The sequence below is a fragment of the Trichomycterus rosablanca genome, chromosome 5 (assembly GCF_030014385.1).
Source record: "Trichomycterus rosablanca isolate fTriRos1 chromosome 5, fTriRos1.hap1, whole genome shotgun sequence".
Classification (NCBI taxonomy): Eukaryota; Metazoa; Chordata; class Actinopteri; order Siluriformes; family Trichomycteridae; genus Trichomycterus; species Trichomycterus rosablanca.
In genome coordinates this window covers 19,417,843-19,434,350 of record NC_085992.1, presented here as the reverse complement: position 1 = coordinate 19,434,350, position 16,508 = coordinate 19,417,843, and the positions used below count along the sequence as shown (strand labels likewise).

The 16,508-nt window shown below is 41.9% G+C and overlaps 1 protein-coding gene across 2 annotated transcripts; it reads left to right on the top strand.

The window, feature by feature from the left end:
• The first annotated feature begins 1,748 nt into the window (after positions 1-1,748).
• On the top strand, positions 1,749-16,058 carry LOC134314952 (glycine N-acyltransferase-like). Of its 2 annotated transcripts, XM_062995787.1 has the most exons (5): positions 1,749-2,064; positions 8,886-8,996; positions 9,122-9,230; positions 9,390-9,513; positions 14,978-16,058. In XM_062995787.1, exons 1-5 carry the CDS (start codon positions 1,990-1,992, stop codon positions 15,369-15,371), a joined length of 813 nt encoding a protein of 270 aa, XP_062851857.1. In that variant the 5' UTR covers positions 1,749-1,989; the 3' UTR covers positions 15,372-16,058. The 2 variants fall into 2 exon arrangements, with proteins under 2 accessions (XP_062851857.1, XP_062851858.1); XM_062995788.1 differs by lacking the exon at positions 8,886-8,996.
• Positions 16,059-16,508: the final 450 nt, after the last annotated feature.

Here is a 16,508-nt window from a genome sequence, read left to right as displayed (position 1 = left end):
TTAGAATGGCTATTTATTGGCTGTTCTGTCTGGCATATTGCCACTAAGGTTTCTGAAGCACTTCTTTTTCCTGAGCTACAGCATTAATACCCTAGTTCAGGAAATGACAGAAATGTACTTCCACTAATAGATGTAGCTCTTAACAAATTTGCCATATACATGGAGGAATTGTATGGTAAAGAAAACTGTACATTCAACGTCCATCAACTGACACATGTGGTTCCTTCAGGAAAAGATTTTGACCCTCTTACTGGTGTTTCTGCATTTGTGTTAGAGTCCAATAACGGTCAGCTGAAGAACATGATTTCTGGCACCAGATATGTTGCATCACAAATTGTTAAAACATTTCTTTTTATAAAAAATCGTCCATCCATGGCCAGTAACAGTAACTTGGAAATAGCAGGTGAACGTGTCAGGAGTGATTTTGATCATATTTTTTCATTAAAACAGCAAATTTGCTTGTCACGTTATGTGTGGGGTGGTGTTGCTCTTGGCAGAAGGAAAAGAAGATATCTGTCTGTAACACAGAGGCTAGCATTACAGGAGCTTCTGGGGCAAGGATCTGTTGCTGAAAGGTCTATGTTTTACAAAAAAAATGATTGTCAGTGGTCTGGTTCTGCAGACATCTGAATACTGCTCGAAGTTTAAGAGTGACAATTCTATTGTGCATACTAAAAGAGGCAGTTACGGAAGAGTTACAGATCCTGTCATAGTGGATGCATGCCATTGTGGTATGCGGGGTGGGTGCTAATGTGATCAAATAAATAAAGGGATTGTCATTGCCAAATTGTACCCCATCAATTCAGACAAAGTGTTCACTGATCCAGAGACTGACATAAAAAAGTCAAGATTTTTATTGTCAGTTATGCTATCTAATCGTACAGTTGCATTTCGGTTGTCTAGTATAGATGCCAAAGAAAAAGTGATTACTGTTGGACACTCCATGTACATTACTTCTTTAATTAGAAATGAGGACTGATTCTTGAGGCACCAGTATTATATTTTGGTCAGGATAATTTCTGTGTAGTATATTTCATCCGAGTCTCCCTTTTCAGGATGTAAATATTTTCTAAACATTATATTGTTATATTGTTCAGGGGTTGAAACTTTTCACCATGTGTTAATTAGCTAGCATTATTTTTCTGTCAAATTACACATGTTATTGTGAGCAAATTAGGGTCCTATGAACATATATTGTATTACCATAATACATTTATTTGTGTTTTTTTCTAAAGATGCACAAAAAAAGCTGGAGAGGCACACAACACATGTAGCTCCACAGTTCAGAAATGTATGAGGTTTCAGTCTGGTCATTTTTTTATTCTTAAACTTTTTTGTAAAGTAAACAATGTAGTTCATGTTTTCCATGTCATGTAATTCACTTACATCTACCCACATACATACACCCCTCACTCACACCTTCTATAAATATGTATACATTCTTTTGTCTTTAATGTTTGTCCCTTATGCTCATAGTTAAACTGTAAACATTATTGTAAACAGAGGTGACTATTAACTATTTATAGTTAAACTGTAAACGTAATATGTAAGAGGACTAAAACTGTCAAAACTGAATTTCACAGTTCAACAATTTCATGTTTACAGTTGAACTGTAAACTTCTCAGTCAATATCATTAAACACTGGAAGAGGGCGACATAGTAACATGAGAGTTCACAGTTGTACTCATGGTACAACCATAACGGGTAAATATAATGGCTCGACTGTAAACGTAAACTTGTGCGGTTGTGTTTTTCTGGGCAGGAACGTTTGCTCTATGCTTTTATGCTAAGAAACGCTGATGTGGGCAGAACTTGGGGACTGGCCAAATAAACTTACGTAACCACGCTGGCCTTTCTGACTAAGCAAAGGAACCTTTGAGCATTTATAGGCATTTAAATGAAGAGCTAGAAGCTAACGCATTTTAAACTGAGTAAGTTTGGTTCGTGTTTTTAATTTTTGCGTTCAAGCAGCTGTAGTTATACAGAGACATGTTGGTGCTGAGTAAGACGGAGCTAAAGAAAGCAGAGGAAGCGCTCAGGCTCTACTTTCCTCATTCACAACAGGTGTGTAAATGTCACAGCTATTTATTTATTTATTCAAGTGTACCCGCTTCATTTTGATTAGAGTTGTGGTGTTTCCGTAGCGATAAATCACCACAGGAATACATAGGCTGCGTCCGGAATCGCATACTTCCATACTCAATAGTATGCGAAATGAGGACGCGAGAGCGGTTACTATGTCCGAATACATAGTATACCAGGGCTCTAGACTAACGTTTTGCACTGGTTGCACTGGTGCACCTAACTTTTTTTCTTAGGTGCACCAGCACAAAAGTTAGGTGCACCCAAATTTTCGACCGCATCGCATTTAACACCGCAGTTTTACAGGTTCACTTTTTTTTTTTTTTTTTTATCACTGTCCATACAGGCAATATTGACTTGGAAATAACTAACAATCTGGTCAACATGGCCTCGTCTGATGATCTGTTTGCTGCTGCCTGACAATGAAGGGCAGTGGGGAGAGGGGACACTTGGGCAGTGCATTTATCGCGGCATGTAATGTGTTTTATAGATGCATTGGGCTTTTTCAGCCTTTCAATTCGAAATGTATTAGAACCAGTCACAAATATACTATTGCCGGCCACTGTCTTCTTTACAGTTAATTATAGTATTACAGACTAATTATAGCACACTTATAAAAATTATAAAAATAATAGAGTAAATGTGTATGTATGTGTGTATATCTATTTATATGTGTGTGTATATTTAAAATTATATGTATATGTTTGTGTGTGTGTTAGAGTGTAATCTTAAATGCAGTGCATTATATTATCGGCTTTACTGAATCTTTTACACAGATTCCCAAAATCGCTTGCGGTGCACTCACTGCGTATTTTGACTACATGTATTGTAATATATTTTGGTCTTTTAGTTATTTTTATATTTTACTTAACGAAAATATTGTCGTGTTTTTACTTTCACTATCGCGGCACTTTACCGCTAGCATTAGCCCCTTGCTACTGTAGAGGGTCGGCTCACCTAGCCGCTGTCCGGTGGGGATGCTGCGGGTCTTTTGCTGTGCGGTGGTGGAGGTGTGGGAATAAAGGCACACGACAGGGTAGAGTCACTTTAACTGTTTAGTCAGGACTTCAGTGAGCGTTACAACACTTTACACCGCCGAGCTCCAGAACCCGAACTTCCATTCTGGGGGCATCCGGCGAGTCTCATATACAAAACTAAACTTACGGCAGAACGTCCGAACGCACGTGTATAAACCTGGTGCTGCATTCTGATTGGCTGAGCTGAATGTCGCTCACATATCACCGCTACAATATTGTCCCGCCCTTCACTATCTCTGATTGGTTTAGACCATGATATTGGCCTAATGTGTATCTGTTGTTTTTTTTTTCCCTCGGACGCCTGGTCGCACCGGTGCGACCTGAGATTTTTTTTAGTCGCACCATTGAGAAATTAGGTCGCATGTGCGACCAAATTGGTCGCACTCTAGAGCCCTGATTGTTAGGCTCTGTGGCATCAGGGGAATGTACCATCTCTCCCTGATGCCACAGGCCTTACAGAGCAGAAACGAGCTGTGCCTTTTATTACCTGGCCAGCTCGTTAGGGCGAAGTGGCTACACCTGTGCCTTCCCTTATTTAAGGGATAGGTGCAGAGCTGTAGCCGTCGCACCTTCTGCTCATGTTGGCCGATTCTTTTTTCTTTCTTTGAGTTTGTTTGACACTGCGGTGTCCTTTTATGTTTATTGTTTTTTTTATCTTCAGGTTGTGCCGCCGCACTGTGCCGCCGCCGCCGTGCCGCTGCCGCCGGGTCACCGCTAGTGGGCGCCACCACGCCGCCGCCGCCGCCAAGCTGCCGCCATAGTGCCGCAGCTGTCGTGCCGCCGCCGCCGCCTGGTTGCCGCTCTCAGGTCGCCGTCGGGCCGCTGCCGCCGAGCCGTCGAGCCGCCGTGCCGCCGCCACCTAGAGACCCCATGACTGCGCCCAGAGGAACCTGACCCCCTCCCAGCTACCGCTGGTGACAGCGTCACGTTCCGCCCTCTGGAGCGCAGGAGCAAATGGCCACTTCCCAGCCACCCTGGCTGGTGACAGCGCCTTTGCTTTTAACTTTTGAAATCCGCAAGTAAATCACACCCGGTGGATGGCATGGCGCTGACCAGCATTAACTGTTGGTGAGCGCCGTGCCATTTATCTACCGGCGGTGTTATCCCCCCTTCTTCGGCCAACAGCGCGAGGTTTCCCACCTCGCGAACCCGGTCGCTTCGCCTCTTTAGTGCTGGGAGCGGTTTTGCTTTCAGCGTTGCTGTGGCAGCGTGCTTAAGCTCCCAGCCTGGAGGTGAGCGACCAGGGTTCGCGCCTCGCGCTTTCCCTTTTTCCCCTTTATGTTTTTTCCCTGGTTTCTTTCAGCCCCCGACGTCCGGCTGCCTTCGGGATTCCCCGAAGTGTTTTTTGTTATTGTTATTCCTTTTATTTTATGTATATTATGTTTATGATTTTGTAAATAAAACCCTTTTTTAGTTAAACCTCCGCATCCTTGGGTCCTTCCTCCCACATCATAACAGCAAGGTGCGACCATTACTGGACCCAGCGGAGGACCCCGTCCTCTCCCAAAGATTTTTTTGGGGGGGCACTCCCCCAGTGGCTTTTAGCCACTGGTGGGGACGGGACCGCCGGCTGGAGACCTCAGGAGAGGTCTCCTTAAGAAGGGGGTACTGTTAGGCTCTGTGGCATCAGGGGAATGTACCATCTCTCCCTGATGCCACAGGCCTTACAGAGCAGAAACGAGCTGTGCCTTTTATTACCTGGCCAGCTCGTTAGGGCGAAGTGGCTACACCTGTGCCTTCCCTTATTTAAGGGATAGGTGCAGACCTTCTGCTCATGTTGGCCGATTCTTTTTTCTTTCTTTGAGTTTGTTTGACACTGCGGTGTCCTTTTATGTTTATTGTTTTTTTTATCTTCAGGTTGTGCCGCCGCACTGTGCCGCCGCCGCCGTGCCGCTGCCGCCGGGCCACCGCTAGTGGGCGCCACCACGCCGCCGCCGCCGCCAAGCTGCCGCCATAGTGCCGCAGCTGTCGTGCCGCCGCCGCCGCCTGGTTGCCGCTCTCAGGTCGCCGTCGGGCCGCTGCCGCCGAGCCGTCGAGCCGCCGTGCCGCCGCCACCTAGAGACCCCATGACTGCGCCCAGAGGAACCTGACCCCCTCCCAGCTACCGCTGGTGACAGCGTCACGTTCCGCCCTCTGGAGCGCAGGAGCAAATGGCCACTTCCCAGCCACCCTGGCTGGTGACAGCGCCTTTGCTTTTAACTTTTGAAATCCGCAAGTAAATCACACCCGGTGGATGGCATGGCGCTGACCAGCATTAACTGTTGGTGAGCGCCGTGCCATTTATCTACCGGCGGTGTTATCCCCCCTTCTTCGGCCAACAGCGCGAGGTTTCCCACCTCGCGAACCCGGTCGCTTCGCCTCTTTAGTGCTGGGAGCGGTTTTGCTTTCAGCGTTGCTGTGGCAGCGTGCTTAAGCTCCCAGCCTGGAGGTGAGCGACCAGGGTTCGCGCCTCGCGCTTTCCCTTTTTCCCCTTTATGTTTTTTCCCTGGTTTCTTTCAGCCCCCGACGTCCGGCTGCCTTCGGGATTCCCCGAAGTGTTTTTTGTTATTGTTATTCCTTTTATTTTATGTATATTATGTTTATGATTTTGTAAATAAAACCCTTTTTTAGTTAAACCTCCGCATCCTTGGGTCCTTCCTCCCACATCATAACAGCAAGGTGCGACCATTACTGGACCCAGCGGAGGACCCCGTCCTCTCCCAAAGATTTTTTTGGGGGGGCACTCCCCCAGTGGCTTTTAGCCACTGGTGGGGACGGGACCGCCGGCTGGAGACCTCAGGAGAGGTCTCCTTAAGAAGGGGGTACTGTTAGGCTCTGTGGCATCAGGGGAATGTACCATCTCTCCCTGATGCCACAGGCCTTACAGAGCAGAAACGAGCTGTGCCTTTTATTACCTGGCCAGCTCGTTAGGGCGAAGTGGCTACACCTGTGCCTTCCCTTATTTAAGGGATAGGTGCAGAGCTGTAGCCGTCGCACCTTCTGCTCATGTTGGCCGATTCTTTTTTCTTTCTTTGAGTTTGTTTGACACTGCGGTGTCCTTTTATGTTTATTGTTTTTTTTATCTTCAGGTTGTGCCGCCGCACTGTGCCGCCGCCGCCGTGCCGCTGCCGCCGGGCCACCGCTAGTGGGCGCCACCACGCCGCCGCCGCCGCCAAGCTGCCGCCATAGTGCCGCAGCTGTCGTGCCGCCGCCGCCGCCTGGTTGCCGCTCTCAGGTCGCCGTCGGGCCGCTGCCGCCGAGCCGTCGAGCCGCCGTGCCGCCGCCACCTAGAGACCCCATGACTGCGCCCAGAGGAACCTGACCCCCTCCCAGCTACCGCTGGTGACAGCGTCACGTTCCGCCCTCTGGAGCGCAGGAGCAAATGGCCACTTCCCAGCCACCCTGGCTGGTGACAGCGCCTTTGCTTTTAACTTTTGAAATCCGCAAGTAAATCACACCCGGTGGATGGCATGGCGCTGACCAGCATTAACTGTTGGTGAGCGCCGTGCCATTTATCTACCGGCGGTGTTATCCCCCCTTCTTCGGCCAACAGCGCGAGGTTTCCCACCTCGCGAACCCGGTCGCTTCGCCTCTTTAGTGCTGGGAGCGGTTTTGCTTTCAGCGTTGCTGTGGCAGCGTGCTTAAGCTCCCAGCCTGGAGGTGAACGACCAGGGTTCGCGCCTCGCGCTTTCCCTTTTTCCCCTTTATGTTTTTCCCCTGGTTTCTTTCAGCCCCCGACGTCCGGCTGCCTTCGGGATTCCCCGAAGTGTTTTTTGTTATTGTTATTCCTTTTATTTTATGTATATTATGTTTATGATTTTGTAAATAAAACCCTTTTTTAGTTAAACCTCCGCATCCTTGGGTCCTTCCTCCCACATCATAACACTGATAGTATACACAAAGAGGTACGCGAGAAGTACCCGGATGACCTACTTATTGGGCAGCCATGTTTAAGTATGCAAGCGATGCACACTTGCGGTCCGTTAATGTATCCCATAATGCAACTGGAGCTGCGTAGGCGTTCGAAGCGTAATAAGAAACAAGAAAGATAGCGGTCCTCTGTTTACAAGTTGTTACGACGAATCTTTTTGTCAAGAGGCCTTGAAGAAGCAGTCGGAGAATCCAGAAAGTACTCTTCAAAAACACTTTATTAAGTGTAAGAAATTATCTGTGAATATATGTCAGAGCTAAGCCGATCGGCGCTCCTTTTCTCCTGCAATCCAGATGATCGCCAGCCAAAAAGAGAGCCTTGCGTCTGAGCGCGGGTTTTTTTTTAACTAAGCTAGGCTCCTCCTCCTTCACTGCTGGTGGAGCCAATGAAATGTGCTAAAAAAGCCCAGGACTCCACCCCTCCCCCCCACGGCAGACATCTGGAGGGTCCCTAACAAGGGATCACGGTAGGCGCCATTTTGAATGCACCTACCAGACAAAGAGCCACGTGGGGAAATGCCGTACAACTTCTCACATTGAATTTACGTTTTTTTTATGTTCCGAAAATCCTAACAAAGTGTAAGTAAGATAAATAAAATAAAACATTTTAAAGACGAATTAATAACAAAAACATGATAAATATCCAAAAATTTGGCGAGTGGGGTTTGTAATGAGTCTTTTTTACCATTGTGATATTACGTCATCACGTCCCACGTCATCACTTGGCGTTGGAAATATGGCGGATGTAGTGCGTAGCAGTGTTGTGTGCATACTGCATACTTCTGTACTGGAAGTATGTACTTTTTTACCGGCAGAGTAGTGCATACTTCCTCCAATCTAGTACATACTCTCTAAGTATGCGATTCCGGACGCAGCCATAGAGAAACTTATTCTAGAAGTGATAGCCTTTCCATCTACCGGATATTATATGTGTGGAGGTGGGATAAAACCCTTTACTCAGTTTGTGGAACTAATTGCAGTATAAGTGGAACAAAAGCAGCGAAGTGTTTCGTTCTTACACTTTTCATTTGTGTTTAGCTAGAATTAACTGGACATTTTGAGGCTAAAGATGCACTGGTCCATATTTTATTGTTCTCTGAAAAACGCAATAAAAACACAAAGAAACATAAGTTAAAACAATGTGATCACAGCAATTGTGTCTTTAAACTAAGAAAACAGCTGAAGAAAAAAAGAGCCTGGCTGTCCTTTTCTACTAACGACATTAGTCACACCCTCATCAATAATTCACTTTACCACAGTCTTTTAAAAATAAAATCTGGCATATTTTATACTGCTGTGATTGCAAGGAAAGGAAGAATACAATAAACCGGATGCTAAAATGTTTTTTACTTGCTCTAGCACCCTCTAAAATAAACAAACCACTTTAACAAAGTGCATCTCACATTGTTGAAAAGCAAATGACTGAGTTAAAGCATTTTATATGACTATTAATAGACTTTGTTTAGACAGTTTTTGAGATCAGCTCTCAGCTGATGTTCCAATTAATCCCAGAAGTGTTTAATGGGATTGAGGTCAGGGTGCAGGGCACTGGAACTTAAACATGTTAAAAGTTAAAACATGTCTTTTTGTAGCTGACTTTGCTGGAAGAAAACGTTTTTTTTAACCATAATTAGAGATCTTAGTCTGACCTATACCACACTGCATCCAAATATATGAATATAAAGGATGGACAACTGTGTACTAAAGTTAGTAATTTGGTGGTTGGACAGGATTGGATGAGAAGTTTGTATTTATATAATATACAGAAACTATACAGTACGTATAAGAAAAATACAATGGATTTGTCATTTTTTTTTACCATTTTACCAAAAATATCAGATGTCTTTTGGTTTCCAGGTGTATGGATATGTGTTCATGATAAATCGAGTAGAAGCTGACCCCACAGATGTTCTAGTGGACCAGTGGCCAGACTTTAGTGTAATTCTTGTCAAACCAAAACAACAGCAGGTGTACCTCCGGGTGATTTCACCCCACTCCTTTTTGCCCTCTCTATTGTATAATACTTTGTTGCAAAAACCTACAAAGTGCTGACAAATTAAGCTCATGCTCAGTTCTTTTGTTGACCTGTGCAGAAAGCAGACTATTTCAAAGGCTTGTGCATTTTTACTAAGGACGAAACATCTCTCAGGAACTTTCTAGGAGGGACAGACATTCTGGACTGGAAGCAATATCTCTGCATAAGTATACAATTCAATCCTCATTTTATGGAAGGATAAGTATAAGACTTTAAATAAATAATAATCACGCAAAGTAATATTGTTCTTTGTAAAACTACATCCACTTCAACTCCCCCCCCCAAGATGTAAAGTTTAACGCGCAGACCTTTAAAATTATGTTTAGGTGTTGACCTATGCCATGAGGAGTTAATAAAAGCTGTGGCAGCATACAGAGGAATGTCGGAAGACAAAAAAGCTGCGTGCCACATGATGAGACTGCAGGATTCTTCTACCCTTTCAAATGACAGGTAACTCATTTACCATAAGGCTGCTTAGTGTTTACATCGGATAGATAGTATTCTTTAACAAATCTTGTCTATTCTAGGGATGCACCGATCCGATATTAAGATCGGATAATAACTCCATTCGTTTGTCTGCACCATCAGCCATGTTTATTTTTCTGTGAGAGAAAGAGAGAAGATTTGGAACAGCCTCCTCCTCGGGAGCGCGCACAGGATGACGTAAAATGCGTCTATGTAGAGCGCGCACTAGCTTTTCGAACACACCCATTATGTTGAATTGCACTAGATGTTTGCTTGTTTACGGTGTTTGATTACTTATTGTATTGTACCAAGGTATTCGTTTATTCTCAGGTTCTTCTTCCGCTGCTAGATTTTGAATTACTGTTTACACTACATATTTAAAAAATAAGATTAATTACTGTTTGTGTAACTACTTCAGTTTCAGCTGATACATTTAATTTATTTTAAAATATTTTAAGAAGTTTGCCTTTTTTATTTTGAATTTGAATGCTGTGCCAAGGTCCTGCACAATTGTTTATTATTTTATTGACAAATATATAGCAGTTCAGTACATTTATATCTGTGTTAATTATATTTTGTTTTGCAAACTAAGTAATGTTTAAGTCAATCCTGATGCCTTAAGTCTTTCCCACATGATAAAGTATACGGTTTATTAATTAAACAATGGTATCGGATCGGTATCGGGTATCGACCGATATGCAAAGTATATGTATCGGAACTGAAAAAGTTGGATCGGTGCATCCCTAGTCTATTCCACATTATTTATTTTTTGCATTCAAAAATACTACCTGTTTTTTATTGATTACTAAAAGCAAGCTATGTCAAAGTAGTTTTTTATCAACAAAGTCACAATGTTGGAAAATAATGTTTAAAACATTACTGTTCTTGGTAGACGTGTACACTTGTAGGGGCATTTATATCATTGCAGTGCTGGAATGTCAATTGTCAGCAAGTGTTCTTTTTTGGTGGCTAAATGATTTAATCATATATAGCATAAAGTATGTGGGCATCTGACAATGAACAATAAAGTGGCCAAATTCCCCCTTACTGCTGGGCTTCAGGGTTTGAATCCCCAGTGGTGCAGTTGGTCAGTTGGGTGTCTGTATACAGACGTGATTGGCTGTGTCTGGGGGTGATGGCCGAGGCCCTGCGATGATTGGTGTTCTGTCTGTGGCATAAGCCAGACCTGCTGTGACCCTGACCAGGATAAAGCGATGGTAAAACAGGAAAATGAAATGGAATGAAATAAGTTATCACCCTGTTAGCAATGCATTTGACTAAAACACCTTAACTCAAGAATACAGAGGGGTGTTCACATACGTTTGGAAAAATGACTTTCATACATTCTTTTATAAGTTTATGCTGGGTTCTCTAAAATATACTGGGTCCAAAAAAGTGCATTTTTATACCATAATTAGAGATCTTAGTCTGACCTATGCCACACTGCAAAACATGACCTATCACAATGTAGATTATTTATTTGTTCTATGTTGTTTATCTTTGTGACATGGCCTTGTAATTCCTGATTATTATTGACAATAGCTGGTAACTCTGCGCTCATATACAGTAAATATGTCTAGTTTGACTACATGTTACAAAGTATGTGGATCCAGTGGTTTTTTGCTAGAATCAGGAGGGTCAAGGCTGTTATAAATTACAACCCCAAATCAGAAAAAGTTGGGACAGCATGGAAAATGCAAATAATAAAAAACACAGAGTTTCGTACATTTACTTTGACATATGAAGTCAAATGAACCTGAGATATTTCATGTTTTGTCTGGTCAACTTCATTTCATTTATTAATAAACATCCATAGGGACAGTGGTAGCCTAGTGGGTAGAGCTTTGGGCTATCAACCGGAAGATTGGGGGTTCAAATCCAGGCTCTGCTATGCAGCCACTGTTGGGTCCTTGAGCAAGGCTCTTAACCCTGTCTGCTCCAGGGGCGCCATACGATGGCTGACCCTGAGCTCTGACCCCAGCTTTCAAAACAAGCTGGGATATGCGAAGAAAGAATTTCATTGTACTGTATATGTATGTATGACAAATAAAGTATATCTTCTTCTTCTTCATTCCTGCATTTCAGGCCTGCAACACATTCCAAAAAAAGTTTGGACAGGGACAGTAAATCATTTACCACTTTGTAATGTTGCAATTCCTTTTCACCACCTAAAAGACGTTTTGACACCAAAACCAAGTGACCAAGTGAGGATACCAAGCGATTTAGTGTTTCAGGTTTTATTTTGTCCCATTCTTTCTGCAAACACCTCTTAAGATATGCAACAGTACGGGGTTGTCGCTTTTTTGTTTCAAAATTCTCTACACTGTGTGATGGTCCATCCTAGATGTCTTCAAGCCCAGAGAAGTCGATGCCACTTCTGGACATGGTTAACATAAGGCTTTTTTTTTTGCACAGTAAAGTTTTAAGTGGATTTTGCGCATGTAACACTGTATAGTAGTGCTTGACAAAGGTTTGCCAAAGTAAACCCTTGACCATGTGGTTATATCAGCTATTGTTGAGTGGCGGTTCTTGATGCAGTGCCGTCTGAGGGATCGAAGATCATGAGCGTTCAGCTTAAGCTTGCTCCCTTGGCCTTTATGCTCTGAAATTCCTCCCAATTCCTTAAATCGTTTAATAATATTATGCACTGTAGAGGGAGAAATATGCAAATCCCTTTCAATCTTTCTTTGAGGTACATTGTTTTTAAACATTTCAGTAATTTTCTCATGTAGGGCTGGGCGATATGGATCAAAAATAATATCTTGATATTTTTTAGCTGAATGGCGATATAAGATATATATCTCGATATTTTTTCATCCCATAAGGTAATAACAAAACGACACTTCTGAGACAAAGCTACATGTTCCAAATTTTATACAGGCACTTTTATTAACATTCAGTTGTAGATGAACATGAGAAATTGCTCAAAAATAAACTATTGGCATATATTAAATAATAACGCTCAAATAAAATAAGGTTATTTTCCTGCAATACAAAAGACTCACAGCTGTGCAATTAAAATGTAAACAGAAAAGATACAGAGCAAAAATAACAAAAGGCTGACTTGCTCTTTAAAAAGTCATATTTAGATTGAATTAAATGAACAAAATTAAATCCTTCAGGCACAGCACGGGTATACGAGATTTGTAACGTGGTTTGTTTCGGTGCAGGAGGCTGGGGAAGCTTCACGGTCTGGGCTGCAGCATGCAGTTTCACACACTTTTTGTACTGCACTTTATGACGCTGTTGTAAATGGTGGAAAAGATTAGTAGTGCTCGAACCTTTTGTCTGGACTTGTTTTCGGCATTCTCTACAGAATACATTATTCTGCTGCTCATCTGACACTTTGAATCCATCCGAACCATCTCCAAATAATTGAGCCATTGTTTTTCTTTTTACTAACCAGCTCCTCTTTGATACCTTCTGTCATATCTTTATCCGTCTCCATGCTATCGCTGCCTGCAGGACTTACTGGTGAAGCGGTGGGGGAGGGGTTAGTTGTGTTCAGTGAGGGAGAGAGGCGGGGCAAGGTGAAGATGTGCAGAGACAAACTGGGAGAAGAGAAAGGCGAACTGTCGGATCGAATTGGAACGCAACATAGTCTATATCGATATAAACGATATTGTCTTATCTTATATCTCATATGAAATTATATCAATAATTCTTTAAAACTCGATATATCTCCCAGCCCTATTCTCACCCATTTGTTGAAAAACTGGAGATCCGCTGTCCATCTTTGCTCATCAGAGACTTAGCTTTTCCTGGATGCTGCTTTTGTACTTAACCAAATTACAATCACCTGTTGACATCACCTGTTTGGAATCACATCATTATTTAGTTTTTTTCACCTCATTACTAGCCTGTCCCAACTTTTTGTGGAATGTGTTGCAGGCCTGAAATGCAGGAATGGAGGTATATTAACAAATGAAATTAAGTAGACAAAACATGAAATATCTTGGGTTCAGACTGTCTGCAATTAAATAAAAAAGTAAATGTAAGGAACACTGCATTTTTTAATTTGTCCTTTCTGTCCCAATTTTTTCTGATTTGGGGTTGTAGAAGCAGCTGGAACATAGTTGACACAATTCAGATTCAAGTGTGCATGACGTTCTCAAGGCTTAATGGCTGCTATGCAACCACAGTCGTGGCCAAAAGTTTTGAGACTGAAACAAATTTTGGTTTTCACAAAATTTGCTGCTTCAGTTTTTATGGTTGCAATTTGCATCTACTCTAGATTGTTATGTAAAGTGATCAGATAAATTGCAATCACAGACAAGGGCATTGTTGCTTGTAAGATTGTACCTAAATCAACCATTTATCGGATTATGAAGAACTTCAAGAATAGACGTTCAGTTACTGTGAAAGAAGGCTTTAGGGTGCCCAAGAAAGTGCCAGGGCTGTCTCTTGTAGCTAAAAGGATTCAGCTACAGGATTGGGTCACCACCAGTGCAGAGCTTGCTCAGGAATGGCAGCAGGCAGGTGTGAGTGCATCTGCACACACAGTGAGGGCGAAGGCTTTTGGAGGATTACCTGGTGTCAAGAAAGGCAGCAAAAAAGCCACTTCTCTCTAAGAAAAACATTAAGGACAGACTGACCTTCTGTAGGAAATACAGACTGCAGAGGTCTGGGGTTGATTCATTTTCTGATGAAGCACCCTTCAGACTGTTTGGGCCATCAAAAATGATTGCTAGGTGAGTGCTGCCATGAGTCCTGTGTCATGCCAGCAGTAAAGCATCTTAAGACCATTCATGTGTGGGGTTGCTTCTCATCAAGGGAGTGGGCTCACTCACAATTTTGCCTAAAACACAGCCATGAATAAAGAATGGTATCAAAACATCCTCCAAGAGCAGCTTCTCCAAACAATCCAGGACCATTTGGTGATAAACAAAGTTTTTTTCCAGCATGATGGAGCACAGTGTCACAAGGCAAATGTGATACCTACGTGACATGGTAAACAAAACATTGAAATTTTGGGTCCATGGCAAGGAAACTCCCCAGATATCAATTCCTTTGAAAACCTGTGGTCAATCCTCAAAAATTAGGTAAGCAAACCAAAATTGTGACTTCAACTTCAAGGACTGATTAGGCACGAATGGGTCAGTCAGGATTTGGCCCAGAAGCTGATATCCAGCATGCCAGGGTGAATGGCAAAAGAAGGGTCAGCTCTGTAAATATTGAGCCTTTGCATAAACTTTATGTATTTGTCAATAACAGTTAAAAAACTTATGAAATGCTTAGATTTGTACTTAAGTATACCATAGAAACATCTGACAAAAATATCTAAAAACACTGAAGCAGCAGTGTGTCTCAAAACATGGCCACTGGCTCTCCAAATATGTAAAGTGTGTGTCTACATCCACACCTATGCAGATTATATTAACAAAAGTAATAATTGGAAGTTTTGAATAGAACATTAAAGTTAATCCAATGTTTCTTTATTTTTCTGCAGGTTTTCTGTAAAGGTGTCATCACTCAATGAGTCTCACATTGCTCTTGTCAATAACACTTGGAAGTTTGGCAGTGATGAATTTAGTGAACAAATGGTCAGAAACATGATTCTGAATTTTCCCTCTTGCTGCGTGTTGGATTCAGTGGGTCAGCCAGTTTCATGGATATTGACCTATGCATCCTGTGCAATGGGCATGCTGTACACACTGCCAGAGCACAGAGGGAAAGGCTATGCTAAAGCCCTGATCACCATACTGGCAAAGAAACTTCATGCTGATGGCTACCCAGTATACTGCTTCATTGAGGAGGAGAACCAGCTATCTTACAGACTTTTTACCAGCCTGGGTTTTACAGAGGATCCGTCTTATAGGACTGCTTGGTTTGAATTTAACTAAACATGTCCATGATGACTTTGTGAAATAGACTGATATCTGGACCTAAATCTCTAGTTTCAGTTGATGTCTTCATTGTGTTTCATGGTATATGTAATGCCTTGGACTTTTTGTACCTTTTCCCTGATACCTTTCAACAATAAGTTCTTTTAGATGCTTCATAAGCTTTTTGTGGACCATGGCTTTTGCTGTATAATGTAATTAAGTAAATGTCAGGAAAAAAAGGTGAGCTTAACTTTATATGGGATAATCAGAGTCACATTTAAAAAAAATATTTTTTTAAATTCTCTTTTTATAAAGACATTACAGGCAAAACAATAGTTTTTTCAATACAATGCCGTTTATTTTCTTTTTTTTTTCCTAAGAACATTAAACTATGTACATTCAGGGAATACGTTGCACTCTAGACAATAGCACAACATAAATAAATAAGTAAATACAATCTAACATAAACAGTCGTACATTTGAATTCCATGGTGATCAAAATAATAAACCTCTCAGTTGCTACCTTCTATACCCATTCTTGAATCAGTCACTTTAATTGATGACAGGTGTTTACTGTCTTCAAATTGACATGAGTTTGAATGTGGTTGATTAATTATGAACAGACACATTTCCAATTACTTTTATTTTCCTTCTAAACGATTTCAGAATGTTTTTCAATTAAATTGCACAGATTACATGTCACACTGAAGGTAAAAATAAATCTTAAATGTTTTATCTGGGTTTAATTTTTCACATGAAAAAATTGTCATTTTAAAAATCACAATTCTGTATAGAATTTTATACCAAACATGCATTTGATCTTTAAAAAAAGTTTAAATTTCCTCCTCTAAGATGTCATTATAAAATCTCTAAATTCCCTGTAGGACTTTCAAACTTTTATGAACACCTCCTGTTCACTATACACTCTATATTAATACCAGATCAAGCTATTCATTTTATCAACATTCATTCAAAAATGAAAACGTAGGCGATACTCTGGACAGGTCACCACATAACAGGGCAAACACACATACACACACAGTCATCATACACAAAGTATCATTCATTGTTGCAAATTTATAATTAAAGGACCAAATTGACAAGCCAACTATAAAGCACTATTTAAATACTATATAAATTCAGTAAAACACTGTA